The 21,522-nt window shown below is 44.5% G+C and overlaps 2 protein-coding genes across 3 annotated transcripts in view; both read left to right on the top strand.

Annotated features, from left to right (window-relative positions):
- The first annotated feature begins 7,826 nt into the window (after positions 1-7,826).
- Cxcl17 (C-X-C motif chemokine ligand 17) lies at positions 7,827-18,988 on the top strand. The gene is made up of 4 exons (XM_031384229.1): positions 7,827-8,010; positions 16,171-16,251; positions 16,848-16,949; positions 18,714-18,988. The coding sequence occupies exons 1-4, from the start codon at positions 7,932-7,934 to the stop codon at positions 18,809-18,811; spliced, it is 360 nt and encodes a 119-aa protein (XP_031240089.1). The 5' UTR covers positions 7,827-7,931; the 3' UTR covers positions 18,812-18,988.
- Positions 18,989-20,212: 1,224 nt separating this feature from the next.
- The window catches only part of Lipe (lipase E, hormone sensitive type), an 18,958-nt gene continuing 17,648 nt past the window's right edge, over positions 20,213-21,522 (top strand). The window contains exon 1 of one of the 2 annotated variants that reach the window (XM_031385764.1): positions 20,213-21,344. In XM_031385764.1, coding sequence (XP_031241624.1) covers positions 20,438-21,344 — 907 coding nt within the window. In that variant the 5' untranslated portion in view covers positions 20,213-20,437. The remainder of the gene's footprint in view (positions 21,345-21,522) is intronic. The other variant, XM_031385766.1, reaches the window with a different exon arrangement.

Raw genomic sequence — 21,522 nt, 5'->3', positions numbered from 1 at the left:
GGGATGGAGGAGTGACAGGTGTACTTAGGAGCAGAGCCCGGACTTAAGAGCAGAAGTCGTGCTGGGAGTGGGGGGGGGGGGGGGGGGACACCTTTAATCACAGCACTCCGGAGGCAGAGGCATTGATCTCTGTGATCTACATGGAGAGGTCCAAGCCAGCCAGAGCTACACACTGAGGTCCTGTGGTATGTTAAAGTCATAGCTACACCAGACAGGTTAGATTCTCCCTCCAGAGTCCGTTCTCACTTCATCCACAAATCAACGCAGGCGCAATGAAAATTCATCTCTACTGTGATCTCTAAAACTAAAGCCTTCTTACTTAGTGTGACCCATCACCACCCAGCAGTGATGTGTTACCAAATCCTAGCAGCGAGTGGATGTGTTTGGGGCCAGCCTAGGCAACAAGACCAGAGCAGCAAAGGGACAGATATGTTGGGAGGAAGAGAGAGAGGGAGGGAGAGAGGTAGGGAGGGAAGACTGGGGAGAGGGCTTTCAACTCCCACTAGAAGTATCAGAACTGTATTTAAACAACCTGTGTGTTCTGTAAGCTCTTCTCTAACGTATCTTCCAATCTAGATGCAAGTGTTTCACACCGACCACAATTCTGTCACTCTACAGAGAGCCAGGGTGAGGGGTGGGGGGACAGACAGGATGACAGTTGACCTAGTCACGTAATGCTCCCGCTTTCTAATCCTAACAGCCTGTCTGGCTTGCTCACTAGGAAACTCCAGTGAGGAAGTGCTGCCACCTTGTGACCGTGACTGGTAAAATGTACTTAACCTTGCCAGGAGGAAGGGACACCAAGTCATAGGTGTGGGGAGTGAATCATCACCACTCATATTAACTGTAAGCAAGTGTCAGAAATAGCACAGCCCACGTCACAGAGCTTTGTCACACTTAAGATGGACCCTAATTCTTTTCTTTATTACATCTGTATTTGTCATGTGGGTGCACCTGTGGAGGTCAGAGGACAAGCTGAAGAGTCAGCTCTCTTCCTTCACCACATGAGTCCAGAGATCAAACTCAGGTCTGTAGGTTCAGTGTAGGTTCAATGGCTCTTCACTGAAGAGCCATTGTGCTAACCCTGAAAGAAGTTTTTATGATTCCAAGCAATTTGGTGGGCGTGGTTCCATGCCAAGTGCTAACAGTGCAGCCCTTAAAATCATCAGGACGGGTGTTTTCAGACATCTGGCCCTGATGAAGTGCCACAGTGTGCTAGTGACCAGGGGAACCTACATTTATTTCCTGGCACTTTGTGGTCCTGACAAGCACTGGAATTAGCCAGTACCTGAGATCACCGACCACGAGCCCTCCATCTCTTTCCTGAGATGTACTCTGAGGCCCTGCAGTCTCCCATAGGTTTAAGCCAGAGTTTCTCAATCTGTGTGTTGAAACCCCTTCGGGAGGAGGGGAGATGGGATGACTCCTTCACGGGGCCACCTAAGATATTCACACTGTGACTCTTAACAGCAAAATTACAGTTATGGAGTAGCAATAAAATAATTTTATGGTTGGGAGGGTCAACACAATTTAAGGAACTGAATTAAAGGGTCATTAGGAAGTTGAGAGCCACTAGTTTAAGCTATGATGTGAGATTCGTTTCCTGTCCCCCCAGAAAAAAAGAATAAAAAATAAAAAGATCTGTGAAAAGAGGCACGGAGCTGTCCACAGCTCAGGCAGGAAGATGCAGCCGATGTGGGATTCCACTCTCACTGTGAACATGGTCAGCAGGGAAGCAGGCAGTCCTGAGAACACTGCTGCTCTGGCTGGAGAGCCCTAGAACTCAGTGTCTGCAGTGGTCTCCGTGCTTGACCATGGGGAGTGACAGGAGAGCACGGAGCTTCAGAGTATGTCTCTGGAAAGAGTTGGAGGGGTGAACACAAAATTGTTCTATGGAACTCACAAGCTGGCCTTCAACTCATAACCCACTGGGCACTGGAGCAACAAAAGCCGATGTTTCCTGCCCTCAGAGCTTCAGGCTACTGAAGGGACCCAATTCAAAACTCAATTTGTCTTAAGAGTGTTCTATATCAACAAACCTGAAGGACTGACCTGACCTATGGTACTCATTCTCCCAGGTCTAAGAAAGAAGAAACTGGACAGTCAGAACTGACTAGCAGCCAGGGCCTGGAAGTGTAGGTGCTAACAGACTGAGGGATCCTGAGGAGAGCTGAGGAAGATGCTACAGCACCTCAACACAGACTGTACTGGGTCAGCCCCAGGGAGGCTCTGAGTGAACACACGACTATTTATCAGTAAGCTTTGTCTTTCTTTTGATAAATTTTCACAAACTTCCTGTCCTATCAGACCAAGCTAAGGGGTTGGAAAGCTATTGCTCAATTTCAGCAAATATTTGTAGAGTTCTTTCATGGTGCCAGGCCCTACGTGAGTTCAGAGAATATAAAAATGAAGTCAACAGCCCCTGTTCTCAAACACCCCATCCAATCAACTCTAGACTCTAACACATCCTTTGCACTCACCTGCTCTCTACCAGCCCAATTTCTACCTCCCCCGAGAGACCCAGCTCAAGTTCTGCCTAATTAAGGTGGTATATATGTCTATAAGCCCAGTACTCAGGAGGCTGAGGCAGGATCCCAAAAATCAAGGCTAGCTTGGACTACTGAGTAAAACCTTGTGTCAAAACAGAAACAGAAACAAAGAAGGGAAGGAGGGGATAAGTGATGTAATTATAGTTTAACTCAAGTTTAAATCCTTTTAAAATGATTGTTAGCTAAAGTATAAAAGGGTGTGTGTTGTGTCATTACTGCATTCATTTACATAGCCATCAATTCAAGTTTACTTATGACAGTTGCACAGAATCGAGCTGTTACTTATAATTTCTTTTAAAATTTCCAGAGCTGGAAAGATGGCTCAGTGGTTGAGAGTGCTTGCTGCCCTTCCAGAAGACCCAAGTTCAGTTCCCAGTGGGTGGTTCACACCTACCTGTAACTCTGGCTCCTGAAAATCTGAAGCTCCCTTGGCTTCCAACTTCTTTACAAATATGGCACACAAACATATAAATAAATAAAAACTGAGTATTTTAAAACAATAGGACTCTGGAGAAACCGTTACGAGCCCTGACTGTTTCTCAGAGGACCTGGATTTGATTCCCTGAACCCACTTGGTGGCTCACAATGTCTGTAACTCCAGTCCCAAGAAATCTAATGACCTCTTCTGGTCTCCTCAGGCACTGCACGCATGTGATATACACAGGCAAAACACCCATATACATAAACTAAAAAGAAAAAAAATCTCAAAAAATTTTAAATTAAATTAAATGACAAAAATGCCATCCACGCAGTGGTGATGCATGCCTTTAATCCTAGCACTCAGGAGGCAGAGGCAGACAGATCTCTGAGTTCAAAGCCAGCCTGACCTATAGCGTGAATTCCAGAATACAGAGGAACCTGGTCTTGGAAAAACAAAACCAAACCAACCTACTTTAACCACCATTTTAGTCCCCAGTGAACCTCCACAACCTTAGAAAGTTGACTGCACTTGTACCTCTGGGTTTATGAAGTATATGTCATCCCTTGATTGCACATCTGCCTCCTGAAAATAGACTGACTTTAGAACTTTCTAGAAAGAAACCACATTACCAGTATCAGACCAAGACCAAACTATCAATTTGACAATAGTGTTCACTACCTAACACAGCTCTCCAACATGCTAATGAACCAACAGAGAGAAAAAAATAACAAAAAAAGAATTAAGAGTTTCAGGAGGCAGAAGTGAAGTGGAAACTTAAGGAAGGGTTCATTGGAAAGTCGGCCGGATGGTGTTTACTGGGGCAAACATGTGAAGGAGCGTTTTGTTGAAATGGACACAGGTGAAAGGCTAAGGCAAACTAGTAAAGGAACATTCCACTGAAGCGGACGCAGGAGAGAGTGGATGTTCCGCCAAAGCCAGTGATGAAAGATTCTTTGCTAACTACAGTCATGTATTAGTCTGCTTTACACTGCGCAGTTGAGCTGCATTTGCCGGGACTCCGTAGAGAGAAACGCACCGAAGCACTTCTAGTGGTGCGCTGCAGTTTCTTGTGGCTTCCTCGGACTCAGGCTGACTGGATGCACGTGCTAAGGAAAGGCACAATGAGGACACGTGATGTTTGGAGGGTAGAAGTAGGACTTCATGGAGTGACAGAGACAGAGCTTGGCTTACTGGTACAGCAAACTACGCAAAGCTTATGAGTCTCAAGTCTCCACTGGCCTTCGCTTTTCTGAGGAAACTTTCCTGGTGTTCCTGCTGGTCCCTCCTGCTGACTCGACCCAAGGCTGAGGCTTGGCTGTCTCTGCTAGGTTGTGTCACTGCTGTTGCTGATCCAACTCTACCAAACTGGACTGCAAGTATATCCATGAGGTGTTTGCCAGTGGATGGAGCTGCCACCTGCTGACCTGTGAACTGAACTACTGATTCCCAGGCAACACAGACAGAAGTTGCCCCAAAGAACCTTTCTAAATGAGTTAACTCCTCTCCCTACCCCCTCCTCTGTAAGCATTTAAGAACCATGATTAAAAATAAGGTTCGAGGGCTGGAAAGATGGCTCATGGTTAAGAGTACTGACTGCTCTTCCGAAGGTCCTGAGTTCAAATCCCAACAACCACATGGTGGCTCACAACCACTCGTAATGAGATCTGACGCCCTCTTCTGGGGTGTCTGAAGACAGCTTCAGTGTACTTATATATAATAATAAATAAATCATTAAAAAATAAGGTTTGAAAAAATTAAAGATACACAGAAGTGTTATGAATTCAAGATCATCCTGAGCTCCAGATTAAGACTCTATTTTTTAAATCATTTTATCCAAATCAAAACAACTCTGAGATTCCACCTTACACCTATCAGAATGGCTAAGATCAAGCAACAGCACATGCTGTTGAGGATATGAAGCAAGGGACACATTCCTCCTCCTTTGCTGGTGGGATTGCAAACTTGTACAATCACCCTGGAAATCTATCTGACAGTTTCTCAAAATTTTTAAATATTTCTACCTCAAGACCCAGCTATACCACTCCTGGGCATTTACCCAAAAGATGCTCCACCTCAGCACAAGTATACTTTCTCAACCGTGTTCATGGTGACTTTATTTGTAATAGCCAGAAACTGGAAACAACTTACATGTCCCTCAACTGAAGAATGAATAAAGAAAATGTGGTTAATTTGCACAATGGAATACTATTCAGCTATTAAAAACAAAGACATCAAGAATTTTTCAGGCAAATTAATAGAACTAGAAAATATCATCCTGAGTGAGATAACCCAGACCCAAAAGGACATGCATGGTATGAAGTAGATATTAGCCATAAAGTACAGGATAACCATCCACAGACCCAAAAAAGCCAAATAACAAGAAGGGCCCAAGAGAAGATGCTGGAATCTTACTCAGAAGAGAAAATAAAATAGACATTGGAGGTGGATGGGTGGAGGGAACTGAGTGGGAGAGGGGATGGGGAAGGAAAGGGTGGTGGTGGGGTTGGAGATCAGGTGTAGGGAGAGGTGGGGAAAAAGAAGAGCTGGCAGGCAGGGGATGGCTCTAGGATGTGACAGAGACCTGGGGCAGAGGGCCTCAAGGAGTCTATGGGGGTGACTCTAGCTGAGACTTCTAGCAGTGGGGTATATGGGGCCTGAAGTGGCCACCTTCTGTAGCCAGGCAGGACTCTCAGTGGAGGAGGGATAAGGTTACCAACTCACCCACAAAATCTTCCACCCAAAATGTGTCCTGTCTACAAGATGTTTGGGAAGAAAGATGGTGCAGAGACAGAGGGAATGGCCAACCAATGACTGGCCCAACTTGAGCCCCTCCCAAGGGCAAGAACCAATCCCTAACACTATTAATGATACTCTGCTATTCATGCAGACAGGATTCTAGTGTAACTGTTCTCTGAAAGGCTCTATCTAGCAGCTGATGGAAACAGATGCAGAGACCCACAGCCAAACATTATCTAAGGTCTATCTAGACCTTGGGGAGTCTTGTGCAAGATTTGGGGGAAGGATTGAGGGATCTGAAGGGGCTAGGAATACCACTAGAAGGCCAACAGAGTCAACTAACCTGGACCCTTGGGGGTTCCCAGAGACTATAGTACCAACCAAAGAACAAGCATGGGCTGGATGTAGATCCCCTGCATATATGTAGTAGATGCACAGCTAGCTAGGTCTTTGTACAGCAGCCCCTAATAACTGAAGCGGGGGCTGACCCTGAATCTGTTGCCTGCCTGTGGATCCCACTCCCTTAACTGAGTTATCTTGTCGGGCCTCAGTGAGAAAGGATGAGCCTAGTCCTACAGTGACTTGATGTACCAGGGTGGGGTGCTACCCAGGGGGTTCTCCCCTTTATCAGAGGAGAAAGGAGGGAGATGGGGGAGAGGGATGTGAAGGGGGCCTGGAGGGGGCAATAAGACATAAAGTAAATAAATTAATAAATAATGAAAATTTTTTTTACCAATTCACTTCTTTTGGAAGAACGATTCGTATACCCCCTCATTCTTGGAGGCTTCTAGAAAAGACTTCCTTACTCACCGTCCCTTCAGCCCCAACAAATGTCACCCAACACTTAAGCTGATCAATCCCTACTTCTTTGGCACAGTCTTAAAGTCTCTTGAACAGACACCAAATTCAGGGCTGGTGTTCCAAGATTGTTATAATTTGGATCTTCGGTGCTCCCCAAAGGCCCATGAGTTAAAGGTAGCTTGCCTGTTGGGAGGTCAGAAGGACCTTAAGGAGACAGCGCTCAGCAGGAAACAGTTCTGTCATGGTGGGGTATGCACCCTTAGAGGAAATATTAGGGTCATGTTTCTTGCTATATTCTTTGCTTCCCGGATGCACGAAGTGAGCAGTTTCCTCCACTGTGCACTCATTCCATGATGTATCTCAGCACGGGCTCCAAAGTGACAGGGCAGACGGGCCATGAAATAACACCTCTAAGACTGCAAGTTTCAGAAACAAAGCTCCCCTTCCTTGAGAGCTGTTTGGTACAGTCGCCTTTAATGTTAACTGTGAGCATTATCAGCTTTCTTCTTTTGGGCCATTTCCAGAGGTTGGAGCCAAGAACCCCACCAACCTGGACCAACACAGTTCGACAATTCCTTTTTGCCTCTAGTTCATTTATTCCTGGGCCTGAAGCTCTGGTCACACACACACACACACACACACACACACACACACACACACACACACACACACCTTGTCCTGTAGATTGGAGCAGCTAAACCATAGCCAACTTCCTGATGAACAAGAGGAGGCTTTGTTTTCACTCACTAGGCAGGCCTTCATTTTTGCTTTAATTTCTTTGTTTAAAAAAAAAAAAGGGAAGGGAAGAGAAGAGAAGAGGAGAGAAGAAGAGAAGAAGAGTCTGTCATCAAAGTCTTCTTTAGTCCCCAGTGCTGGAATTACAGACACACTAGCACACCCAATGTGAACATCTTAACTGAACTCTGCTTCCCCTGTGAGAGGCTAGGGATTGGAGGAATCTGTCAACAGTGTGAGGACAGGACAACTGCCCAGGCAGTAGCACTTCCATTGATGGTACTTTGCTAATGATCACAAGTGGGTGAAAGCAGTTGCCCTCTCTCTGTCACCCTTGGTTTTGCTATAAACAGCCAAAAGGTACAAGGAAATTCAGGTGAGAAAAAAAGCTTAGAGAATGAAACCCCCCACAGTGGGGGAGGAGTCAAGCACCACTGCCAAGCTGTCAGTCACTTGTTCCTTTCTCTGGAGTGTGGTTTCTTTTGTTTGACCAGTTTTACCTCCCACATTCCTGTAAAGACCTGGTCCAATCTGGTACTAACATGACCAGCACCACCTTCTTGACTTCTCAAGGGTGCCCTGGTGTAGGATTAAATTGTAGATAGGACTCCACCTGAGCAGTTACAAGGAATCAGAAGCTCTGACTGGTGACAATCCACACAGTCTTTAAGAAACGACAGACAGCCACAATGAAGCTTCTCGCCTCTCCCTTCCTTCTGTTGCTGCCAGTGATGCTCATGTTCATGGTCTCCAGCAGCCCAAATCCAGGTAAATATGATGAAATGATCTTCTCTCTTCTCCTCTCCTCCCCCCCTTCTTTACCTCATCCGTCCTTCCTCCCTTCTATTTTTCTCTCCCCTTGAGACAGGCTCTTGATATGTAGTCAGGCTGACTGGAAACTTGAAGTCTTCCTACCTCAATATCCTGAGTCCCAGCATTATAGGCGTGTGCCACCGTGCCTGGCTCAAGATTAATTTCTACTTCACTGGCACCATGCACACACCAAGGATTGATTTGATTTTGTGGGAAGGAAATAGGGTAGAAAACATAGCAAACCCAACAACGAAATGCATTAAAATGTTCTTTACAAGTTGAGGTAATTAAGTTAGTCTCTCTCAGTACTACAATCCTCATTAGCAAAAAGGAAGGATGCTATTTATCCCAAAGGACTCTGTAAACTTTAAGACACATTACCAACGTGTCTACAACTATAGCTGGCAACATACACACAAGTGTACACACAGCCCAGCCAAGATCCACTTCCCTGACCTTCCCAACCTCTCCTAGAAAAAGTCACAGATTTTCTCAGGGCTCAGCAGGGGGTGGGAGGCAAAGAAATGAGGAGTCCTATATTTTTAGAGGATGCCAAGTAAACCACCAATGATACAAACCAGGTCAGTCCTATCAGTAGGCACTTTAGTCATATCAGGCTCAGCTGAATGGTTGCCCTTTGAGAAGTAGACTTGGTAGAGGTTCTGAATCGGCCCCAGTCTTCACCACAGCCAGTGTGTCCCACCTCTTCACAGAACCACCACACAAAAGCAAGACCACCTCTATCCATGTACCTTTCCACTTGAGAACACCATCCCCCTCAACCCCTGAGCTATCTGCGGCTGAGGTAATATGTGGTATACTCAGCAGCAGTGTGACCCTAAGTTCAGGACCACCAGTCCCGCAGTGTCCAGCTTCTCTCCTTTGTAGAGAAAGTTCTCTGAGCTGTTCAGGCCTGGGGCCCATAGCAGGCACTCTGGAAGGGAAGGAATCTCTATCACTATGTGGGCACCAGGGCTAGAGTCTTCCCCATGACTCAAAGTTCTAGTCACTACCCATCTTTCCAGTCCACTTTCTTCCACTCATAAAGATACACTTATGCTCCAACCAAACTAGACTGCAGATCTCCAACAGATCCTGTGTTTTCAAACCAGTTCAACTTTACTCACACATCTAGTTCAAAAGCAAGCATCTCCCCACTCCTCCTCTGCTTCGGCTCTCCCTGGGCTGACTATGCTCAGCTCAATTGGGACTCTTTTTGTACATCATGTTCTGTCTCACACTGTCAAAATGCACATCTTTTACCTCTCCTGACCTGCAGACTGTACCCTTAATCACCTTGGTGGTACAAACCGATGCATTGTTTCCATACCCACCCACCCCGCACTATCCCCCATAGCACTCAGTAAACATTAGCTAAGTGCTCAGGTTTCTAATTTCAAAATGATTCACTTCTATGGCTCGTATGCCAAGGTGTGATACTGATGTTTTTTTTCTTGTTGTTGCTAGTGTGTGTGTATATGATTAAACATAGAACCCCAAGCATGCTAACCAAGCAGTGTGTCGCTGAATTGCAGCCATGCCTCTATTTTTTTGTTTGTTTGTTTGTGTTTCTGAGAAAATCTGTGACTTTTCCAGGAGAGGTTGGGAAGGTCAGGGAGGTGGATCTTCACTGGACTGCGTATACACTTATGTGTGTGTTTCCAGCCACAGTTGCAGACACACAGGGTCTCTCTGTGTAGCCCTGCCTATCCTGGAACTTGCTCTGTAGACCAGGTTAGCATTGAATTCAAACATATCTACCTGTTTCTGCCTCCCAAGTGCTGGGATTGAAGGTGTTCACGGCCACCGTCACCACCCACCTGCCCTTATTTTGGTTATTATTTTTTCTCAGACTGCCTTGAACTTGTGATCTTGCTTCAAATCTCCCAAATAGTTGGGATTCCAGGACCAAACTTACTACTTAAGTTTGGCGGTAACAACTCTTTGCTATGTGGACCTCTATCCACTAATCACCAATAGTAAACCACCAGTTAAGAAAGCTAAAAAATATCAGCCATTCACTGGTCAATGTTCCCTGCAAGGGACCACTCCAAGTTAATAATCGCAGCTCTACAGCAACACCTCCGTACCACTCCACATTTAGACTCCCCAAATTCTTATGTTGTGCATTGACGTCAAGACCTTGTTGCCTCTGCCATTTGCAAACTTGCTAAGTCACTTAATTTCTTTGAGACTCCAGATGGCGACGGCACAAACAAGATGGGCTGGGTGGTGGCCCAGAGCTTTTCTAGCCAAGAAGTTTCGCAAAGTTCACATACATCTGAACCGTTTAGTAGCGAGAGGAAATAACCTCTATGTAATTTCCAAATCAATTCTCAAAATAAAATGTACCTGACAAGACAGTGCTCTAGCTCAGTGGTTGAAAGACTTGGCTGCTTTTCCCTGATTTGATTCTCATCACCCATGTCTGTAAGTTCATTTCCAAGGGATCTGATGCCCTCTTATGGCCTCCGTGGGTACTGTATGAATTTGGTGTACTGATATACATGCAGGCAAAACACCCATACACATATTTTTTTTTTTAAATCTGATCTTACTTTACCTCCTAATACCTTACACATCTATACTCAATATACTTTTCAAAGAGGAGAAGTAAAAAAGAAATACATGAGAATATATAATAATATTATGAATAAATTACTTAAAATAATAGATTATTCACTATTTCTAATATATTTATAATAGCTGACATGTGTTAGCAAATCCTGTGCTGCAGGCACTGTTTTAGGTGTTATAATGAATATACAGTTATATGATTTTGTCCTCACAAAAATCTAATGTAATGGGTTGGAGAGATGGCTCTGCAGTTCAGAACACTGGCTGCTCTTGCATAGGACCTGGGTTCAGTTCACAGCAGATACATTTGGTAGCTCATAACTGCCTGTAATTCCAGCTCCAGGGAATTTTAAGATTTATTTATTATATATACAGTTTTCTGCTTGCATGCCAGAAAACAGCACCAGATCTCATCACAGATGGTTGTGAACCACCACATAGATGCTGGGAATTGAACTCAGGACCACATAGATGCTGGGGATTGAACTCAGGACCACATGGATGCTGGGGATTGAACTCAGGACCACATGGATGCTGGGAATTAAACTCAGGACCACATGGATGCTGGGGATTGAACTCAGGACATGGATGCTGGGGATTGAACTCAGGACCACATAGATGCTGGGATTAAATTCAGGACCATATAGATGCTGGGGATTAAACTCAGGACCACATGGATGCTGGGAATTGAACTCAGGACCACATAGATGCTGGGATTAAACTCAGGACCACATGGATGCTGGGGATTGAACTCAGGACCTCCAGAAGAGTAGCCAGTGCTTTTAACTTTAAGCTATCTCTCTAGCCCATAAATAAATATTTTTATTTACCTAGTGTATTTTGTTATTTTGAACTTTTAATTTTTCATGTTTTTAAAATATTACGAAAAGTTTCATTATATGTTTCACATATTTTTTCAAATAACTTTTTGAGTTTTTATTTTGTTTGTTTGTTTGTTTATCTATTTATCTATTTATTGGGAGTCCATGGTGCATGAAGTGTGTAGGTCAGAGGCCAAGTTTTAGGAGTTGGTTCTTGCCTTCTACCATGTGGGTCTTGGAGTTGAACCCAGATAGTCAGACCTGGCCAGTAGGCACCTCTAACCACTGAGCAATATCATTACCCTCATTTACACTTTACCACAATACCATGATCAAAACTGAGATTTTTTTTTTTAATTAGAAAAAATTGCCAGGTGGTAGTGGCCCACAATTTCAATCCCAGCGCTCAGGAGGCAAAGGCACATAGATCTCTGTGAGTTCAAGACCAGCCTGGTCTACAGAGCTAGTTCTCAGACAGCCAGAGCTACACAGAGAAACTTTGTCTTTGGGAGAGAAAACAGGAGGGATTGGTGGCAAGATGATTCACCAGGTAAAAACTTTTGTTTTGCCAAGACTGGAACCTGATTTTGATTCCCAGGACCATAACATGGAAGGAGAACAGACTCTCGAAAGTTGTCCTCTGACCTCTATATATGCACTATTACACACACACACACACACACACACACACACACACACACACTGAATAAATAGTAATAAAATTGTAAATTAAAAAGAAATGAAAATCACAGCAGGAGAAATAGCTCAGTGCTAAGAGCAGTGGCTGTTCTTCCAGAGAGCCCAGGGTTCAATTCCCAACATCTACATGGCTCATAACTCTGTATAACTCCAGTCTCACAGGATCCGGCTCCTTCTGGCCTTTGTGGACACTGCATGCATATATATGCTACACAGACACACATGGAGCCAATATACTACACACATAAAACTTAAAATTAGTCTTTTTTGTTTGTTTATTTGTTTGTTTGTTTCGAGACAGGGTTTCTCTGTGTAGCCCTGGCTATCCTGGTACTCACTCTGTAGACCAGGCTGCCTCGAACTTAGAAATCCGCCTGCCTCTGCCTTCCAAGTGCTGGGATTAAAAGCATGCACCACCACTGCCCGGCCAAAATAAGTCTTTAAAAACAAGAGGAGCTGGAGAGATGGCTCAATGGTTAAAATCACTGGCTGTAGCTGAGTTCAAGACTATCCTGAACCAATGAGACCATGCCTCCAAGCAAAAAGGTGTTGATAATGATAATGATGAAATCTGTTGTACTTTCAAATTAAAGTTACAATTTCTACATATCTAAAAGCAATCATTTAGAATTTTAAAACTTTTATCTTTAGGGATTCAACTAAATCATCTACAAGATTTCTCTGGCTTTAATATTTATGGATTTTCGCTTGAATAAGGAATAAAGGCCACACAAAGAGAAAGTGCTAGAAAAAAATATTTTGAAGGCAAGGGTTGTGCCCATCTAAATTATTTTAGTAGCACTCAGAAAAGCACATGAGAACACTGGAAACCAGCCCTGGGGAAATGATGCAATGCCACCCATCCATGTGGCAAAAAGGGCACATGTCTGGGAAACGTGAGGCCTGAACCTCTGAAGACTCGGCCGTCCACCTACTGCATAAACGCTCACTGCGGTGTGCCAGGAACCATCAGCTCCATCCGTGCAGAGCCACTGACTTTGAAGCTGGCGAAGGAGAGAGGTTTGTTTACAGTCGCTAGGAACATCACAACAAAATACCACAGTTGGGTGGCTTCAAGGACAAATTTGATTTTTCTCACATTTCTGGAGACTGAAAAGCCAAGACTGAGATACGTGAAGGTCTGAGTCTCTTCCACAGCATCTCTCTTTGGCAGACAAATGGCTGCCATCTTAGTTGGGATTGGCATAGTGCAGCACTGTTGGCTGGGTGGCTTAGAAACAGCAGGAACTTATTTCCCAGAGATCCAAAAGTAGGGCTTCTAAGATCACGGTTTCAGCATGACTGATTTCAAGTAGGGGTAACCTTCCAGTGTGCGGACAATCAGTTCTCATACACTGGAGATTAAAAGTTCCCAGGGGTCCCCTTCCACAAGGACACTAATCCCATACATGGGAATTCCACTTTCATAACCTAATTGCCCCACAAAAACCCTACTTCCTAACACAGTCATATTAGGGATTAGGAATGCAGCATAAGGCTTGTTTGTAAAAGACTCATCATCTATCATATTTTATGACTATGAACGCTTTGCCTACATGTATGTATGTGTACCACATGAGAAGCCAGGAGACAGTCAGGTCCCCTGGAACTGGAGTTACAGTAGGTTATGAACTGCTCTGAACTCAGGTCCTCTACAAGAGCAGTAAGTGCTCCTAACTGCCGCTCTGTCCCCTCAGCCCCAACACAGAGGACACGCTCTTGTAGCATCTCGGTGTATTATCAGTCACATGATTGTTCTTTTGTGTGTACATATCCTTAAGGTCTTTAGTTGTTGTATGTTCAAATCTAATTTTCTTATTAGAGAACACCACAAAAGCCTCATTTTGGCTTAATTACTATTCTCAGAACCCTATTCTCCAAATATGCCCATCCTGAGATAGTAGAGGTTAGATCTTCAATACATTAATTTGGGAGGACAGAGTTCAGTACACAAAAGATTCCAAGTCATAAATTATACAAGAATAATTCAAGCATAGTACTAATCTATAATCCCAGCAATGGGGAGTTGGTGTTAAAGAGATTGCTGAAAGTTCAAAAGCAGGGTAGACTATATAGCAAGATACTTTCCCAACCAAAAACAACAACAAAATGAGCTAGGCAAGTAGAGGTAGAAGCTGGAGAATTGGGAGTTCAAGGCCAACCCAGGCTATATGGAGAATCTGTCTTTTAAAAAAAAAGGTTAAGCCAGGTGGTAATGGCATAAACCTTTAATCCTAGCACTCAAGAGTCAGAGACAGGTGATCTCTGAGTTTGAGGCCAACTTTGTCTACAGAGCAAGTTCCGGGTCAGCCAGGGCTACACAGAGAAACTCTATCTTGAAAAACAAAGAATAGTTTAAACACAATAAGAAAGATATAAAGGCATATTTGACTGTTTTGATGGTGCTATGGATCAAATCTAGGGTATCATACATGCCAGACAGCACATACCACTTAACTACATCCCCAATCTGTCATTATTGGTTTTAACAGAAAATATTGCCAACTAAAATCAGAGGAGTGTCACGTAGGCCCGGGGCTAGCTTGAAATTCTCAAATCTATAAGCCTTCACTTTTTTATAAGTTTTTCCTGGTTGTTCGTTTGATTGTTATTATCAGCTTGACACAAACTAGGGTCATCTAAAAAGGAACGTCTGTTGAGAAAATGTCTCCTTACGACTGGCCTGTAGGGAAGGCTGTAGGGTGTTTTCTTGATTAATGATTGATGTGGAATGCCCAGCTCACTATGGGTGGTGAGACCCCATAGGCAGATGGTCCTGAGATGTATAAGAACACAAACTGAGCAAGTCAGTGAGTAGCCTTCCTCCATGACCTCTGCCTCCAGGTTCCAATCTTGAATTCCTACTCTGACTTCCCTCAGGAAGTGATGGAGTATGACCCAAGAGTTGTAAGCTGAAATAAGCCCTTTCCTCCCACAGCTGCTTTTAGTCCTAGGGTTTTATTTTATCACAGCAATGGAAACCCTACGACAAGCTTTGTATTATATCTAATTAATTTGGTTTATTTTTGTGGGTTGATGGGTGGGTACATGTGTGACACATGGAATGTGTGAATGTCAGTGGACAACCATCAGGGATCAACATTCTGTTTTCACCATATGAGTCCCGAGAATGGGACTCAGGCTGTCAAGCCTGGCAGCAGGTGTCTTTTCCTGCTAAGCCATATCATCAGCCTTTAAACCTTCATCTTTTGTTGTCACAAAAATATTTAAGCATCAATAATCCCAGCTATCCAGGAAACAGATTCAGGTATTTAAGGCCAGGAGTTAAATGTAAGTCTTTCGTGGCAAGACCTTGTCTTAAATAGATGGGGCTGGTAGAATCAACACTATGTGCTTGGAACGCAATCTGTCTGACCCAAAGCAACAAACACAGACACCATCCTCTTACTAGCTAGCTGGAACTGTAGACTCAAACACAGCAACTTAGGGGTCAGGTGGGAAGTTTGGTTTACAGCCATCTGCTCCTTGCTCTCACCTGAGGTATCAGTGTTTTAATGCAGTCTCGGGAACCACATCATGTCTTCTCTTGGATTCAGAAGCCATTTTATTCACTTTCTCAGTTAAGCTTGTCAATAGGCCTGACTCTTTTTTTCTTTAAGATTTATTTATTTTTTGCTTTGCATATGAGTGCCTCTGGACGTAAGAAGAGAGGACTGGATACCCTGGTTCTAGACTTAGAGATGGCTGCAAGCCACCATGCAGGTGCTGCTGGGAATCCAGTCTGGGTTCTCTCTGGAAGAGCAGCAAGTGCTTTTAACCGCTGGGCCATCTCCCCAGCTTTTAGGCTAGATTTTAGGTCTCAGTCCTTTATCCACTTACGATATTCCTCTTTGGGGAGTACCACAGAGCCCAGCAGTGGAAGGGGGGACAGACAGACGGACACGGAGATTGTGGTGACCTAGGTACCCAGGCAGCATGATGTTGGAGGACAGGGGTAGAGCTTTCCTTTCCCTTCACAGCATCTGGAAATAACTGTAGATGTGTTTCCCTCCAACAGGGGTCGCCAGAAGCCATGGGGACCAACACCGGGCTCCTACGAAGTGGCTCTTAGAAGGTGGCCAAGAATGTGAATGCAAAGGTCAGTAATTCAGCCTTGCCCTCACTCAGGGCAGGTGCCAGCATGATCCTTAAGCATCATCTCGCTTGAGCCCCTCGAGACCAGGATAGATGGTATCTGAGCTAACCTCAGAATCCCACCAGAAGCTGCGCTAATGCCTGCTTTCTCTCTGAGTCAGACAGGAGCTGGATGCCTACCAAGATCGACACAAGCACTAACCAACCCCAAGCTGCTCCCCACCGCCTCCCGCCCCAAATTCCCAGCACTACCTTCTCAAGAAGTTTTTACTTTTTCCTGGCCCTCCAAAAACATCTTGGATTCCAGTCTTAGCCTGAAGTTCCTTATAGAGAGGACAGAAGCAGAAGAAATGCAGCACTAAAGACACCTGGTCCACAGAGACCAAATGCCCACTCCCAATGCCCACTTCTAAACACATCAGCAAATCCCTGCCCCCAAAGTCGCAGAACCAATCTAGAGATCCTGGGGTTCACACAGTTGAATTCTCCATTCTTCTCTGTTGCTCTTTTCCTCGGTCTGTCTGAAGGAGGCACTGGCGGCTCAGAGGCCCTGCCTCAGCGCACCAGTCTTCCAGTCTAAACAGCAGCCTGTTGTTACAGATTGGTTCCTGCGAGCCCCAAAGAGAAAAACCACAGCAGTGCTGGGGCCACCAAGGAAGCAGTGTCCCTGTGATCATGTCAAGGGCGGTGAGAAAAAAAAGAGTAAGTTTCAAGGATGGCCTTGTTTAAACGCACTCGGTCCTATGACGTCACTAGGGGTGTGGAGGGAAGGCTGCGTCAGCTAGCCCCTTCCTACTCAACATCAGCTCGTAGGAAGACTGAAAGAGCAAAAACATCAGGGTTGACTTATTCTGGAACTAAAAAGGTTTAATCAAATTCCCAGACTCTCAAACAGCAGCATTTACCAAAGTAAAAAGAGGCAGGGCAGCTGTGACCTGACCACTGATCTGAAGATGACACCAGTATCAGTGTGGAACAGGATTGTGGCTTTTCCTTCATCTGCCAGTTAGTTTTTTGTTTGTTTTCATCTAAGTACACTACACACACATAGAACTTTGAAAGATCCAAAGAGGGAATCAGATTTCCTGGTTCAGGACTTAAAGATGGCTTTGAAGTGCCATGTGGTTTGAATCTGGAACCCTAACAGGGCAAGTCCTGCTCTTAACCCCTTAGCCGTCTCTTTAGCTCCACAGTCTGTTTTAAAATGTTATTATGCAAAAATTAAATCAGAGGCCTGAAACATGGCACAGAAGATAAAGGTGCTTGTAGCCAAATAAGACAGCCTGAGTTCAATCCCTGGGACCCACATGACAGAAGAGAACAGGCTTCTGCAAGTTACCCTCTGACTTCCACATTCCTATCACATGCATGCAACCCCACATGTACATGTGCATGCACACACACACACACACACACACACAAACATACAAATAGACCGTCAGGAATTTTTAAATTACTATATTTCATTTAGTATGTGTGTGTATGTTTACATGTAGCATCACATGTATGGAGGTTGGAGAACAGAGTAGGAGTCAGTTCTCTCCTCTGTTATATCAGACTCTGGGATTGAATTCAGGTTATAAGGTTTGGCAAGTGATTTTACCTTTAAGCCATCTCTCCTTCCCTTATTTGGCTTTTTGATTCTTTTCTTTTCTTTTTTTGTTTTTGGTTTTTCAAGACAAGGTCTTCTGTGTAGCCCTGGTTGTCCTGGAACTCACTCTGTAGACCAGGCTGGCCTGGAACTCAGAAATCCACCTGCCTCTGCCTCCTGAGCACTAGGATTAAAGATGTGCACCACCATCCCTATCTTGTTTGGCTTTCTGAGATAGATTTTTCACTCTAGCCTGAGCTGACTTAGAGTTCACTTTATAGCCTATGTGGACCACAAACCTAAAAAGTCTTCTACCTTCTGAGTGCTGAGATTGCAGGCATGAGCTAACACTGCCAGCCACATCTCGGGGTTTTTTTTGTTTTGTTTTGTTTTTTGTTTTTTTTTTTTACAGTTTATGTAAAATTAAATTTTAAAAATGTTTTTAAAGGAGCTGGAGAAACAGCTCAACAGTTAAGAGCCCTTAATGCTCTTTCAGTGGACCAAGGTAGCCAGACAGTGTTGACACACTCCTTTAGTCCCTGCATTAATCTCTGCAATGGGAGGCAGAGGCAAGCAGATCTCTGAGTTTGAGGCTAGCCTGGTCTACAGAATGAGTTCCAGGACAGCCAGAGCCACACAAAGAGACCCTGTCTCAAAATAAAATAAAATAAAATAAAATAAAATCAGAGGGCCAGGTTGATTTCCCAGTACACATTTCAGATGGTTCCCAATACCTATAATTCAAGCTCCAGGGAATCTGAAATTCTATTCTGACCTCCTCATGCATTCTCACACATGTGGCACACACAAATAAAAATAATACAAAGTATTTTTTAAGTTTTTAATGATAGCTCTTCCTTTTATTTGTGTCCTAGGACACCCAAAGCACCACAGGAAGTCCCAAAGACCCTCCAGAGCCTGCCAGCAATTTCTCAAACGATGTCAACTAGCAAGCGTTGCACTGCCCTTATAGTCCTGAGACTCTGCTCTCCCAGTTAGACTCTCTCAGTGGAGAGCTGACCAGCCCTAGAATGCTTCTGATTCTCCCTACCCCCATCCTCACCAAGAGCATTCCGGTGCTCTCCGAAGGCACCGCCCAGCAGCGGTATCTATGACTGTGCCCTCTAGTGCCATCTGCACTTGCCACTCTTTTCTTCTTCTTCTTCTTCTTCTTCTTCTTCTTCTTCTTCTTCTTCTTCTTCTTCTTCTTCTTCTTCTTCTTTTTTGGTATTTCTCTGTATAGCCCTGGCTGTCCTGAAACTCACTCTGGAGACCAGGCTGGCCTCAAACTCAGAAATCCACCTGCCTCTGCCTCCCAAGTGCTGGGATTAAAGGCGTGCGCCACCACCGCCCAGCTGCCACTCTTATGCCTTCTGTTTAACCCTACAAGAATACAGGAAACCTCAGCTTCCTGTTGGTCTCACTTGACCATAAATACAATCAGAAAACTAGCAAAGAGAATAACTACATACATAGTATAAATATATATATGTATGTACAAAGTGAATGTCAGTTATATCGATCAAGTGAGGCCTGACTACTCACATTCAGCTCACGTCACCCTTAGCCCTCTTCATTTGAAACCCTTCCCATGTCCTTCTCCCTCCTTGACCTTCTCTAGTTTTTCACTTGTTTGGAGGTGCCAGGTCTATATGGTATAAAAAGGCAGGTAAAGCACTGAATCAGATACTGCTTGGTTAGAAACAATAAAGGTTTAGAAATTGTGGTTTCTTAGCATCTAGACAGCCTTTAGTGTTTATGATTCCTATCATCATCATCATCACCATCATTATCACTGCATTCTGTGGGTTTCTCGTGTAGTACAAGAGATATAAAAGCAGAAACACAATTCATGGCTAGAAAGATGATATGGAGGGTCTCAGCTGCCATCCAAAAGGGTTTTGAGCCTATAAAAACAGGATGGCATCTGCTTTGTTTTGTTTTGTTTTGTTTCCTTTTTAGTAGGAGTATAAAATGATTAGAGCAACAATCTAAGAGAATTCAACAGGCAACCAAGCTGAAAGAATGAATGAAAAGGAAACTATTGTTAAGAGTGTAGAGACTCCTCAAGTATTCCTCTAGTATTTCCCCACCTCCGGAGGGGAAAAAGTACTGAACTACAGTGGTACACACCTGTGGTCACAGAATTTGGGAAATGAAGACAGGAGGATTAGTAGCTTGAGGCCAGCCTGGGCTACATGAAGTTCCCATCTCTGGGGGTAGGGACCACTCATCCAGCTCATCTAGAATCATCCTAGATGAAACAGAAGACTAAGAAGATACTTGCCCTATGAGAAGGGTCACTGCTCATTTCAACTGAGTGGTGAGTGGGGTGGGGCCCTATTTATGACACAAGAAGACAAGCCCCTCCCTTCTTGTAAGACAGTACTGGGCACATGAGCCTCTTCCTAGTCCTAATCCCTCTCCCAAAGAGGCACGGGGTGATCACCTGGCAAGGAGTGGGGACCAACAGTGATAAACCCACAGACCAGCTATACAGGAAGACCAGGAATGCCAGGACAAAAGATTATACCCCAAAGGGAGGTGCCATCATGAAAGATCTGTGAAGAGGGAAGCCTGAAGGATAGGGGGCAGAAGGATGAAGCCTAGAAGACCAATTTCTTTCACAAGGGAAATAACAACTATGGAGTCAAGCTCTACCTCAGTATCTAGGCCAGAATGGAAACCTGAGACACAGGAGAGACCTATAATCAAGCCGGATCCTGGGCCAGAAACAACCCTCACAGACCACCCAGGATCAAAGATGCTGCAGGAATTTGGTACCCCACAGAAACAAAGCCTCCCAAATGAGCCCACTGCCCAGCAAGAAGCTGAATTCCAGCAGGAACAGGGAGTTCATCAATCTTCTCTGCTCCAGAAACTTCTCACCCCATTAGCCTCCCCTGCACCCCAGCAGTCATCCCCAAGACAAAAAGTGCACTTGAATCAACAGGAAGCCACCTCCCATAATGAACCTGGGGCAGGAAAAGTGTATACAACTAGAAAGGAACCACAACTCAGAGAAGAACATGTTGGGAAGACAAAATCTGTACCAGCAGAGCCATCTCTAGCTACAGAAGTAGAGATGACATCTACAGTCCAGGCTGTAACTGGACCGGACAAGAAAACCCCTGCCCAAATTAACTTGGTATCCCAAGAGAGACCTGAGCAGTCGCCCCCTACAGCCCAGCCAACACCTCTAGTCCAAGGAGCCCAATCTGCACAGGGATCTTTGACTGAGTCAGGGTTTTTAACAAGACTGCAGGAACTATCCATACAGCGGACATGCCAAGAGTGGAAGACATTTTTTGATTGTGTTACAGAGTCTGACACAGAGAAACACCTGAGTTCATCCTCAAAGTCAAAACCTCCAGAGCCAGGGATCCTGGAAATGCCGCTGCTCTCTAAAAAGAAACCTGATTTTGAGAAGATGTCAGGATACAGCGGGAAATTACCACACGGGAAGAAAGCCATCCTCCAGAAACACAAACACTACTGGGACACAGGTGAGTCTGAACCCGGAAGACAAGAGCCTTCCAGGGCCAGTTATTTAGTTGTGCTAAGTATTTTCTGTACATGCAATCATAACACTCAGGTCATCTTTCAAGAATCCTATAAAATAAAGAGCACCCCCTCACATCCAGCCAGCCCAGTCTGTAGAGAAGGGATGCTGAGGCATAAAAA

The sequence above is a fragment of the Mastomys coucha genome, unplaced genomic scaffold (assembly GCF_008632895.1).
Source record: "Mastomys coucha isolate ucsf_1 unplaced genomic scaffold, UCSF_Mcou_1 pScaffold21, whole genome shotgun sequence".
Classification (NCBI taxonomy): Eukaryota; Metazoa; Chordata; class Mammalia; order Rodentia; family Muridae; genus Mastomys; species Mastomys coucha.
Note: the sequence above shows the minus strand (reverse complement) of the source record. Positions and strands in the feature narration are given on the sequence as shown.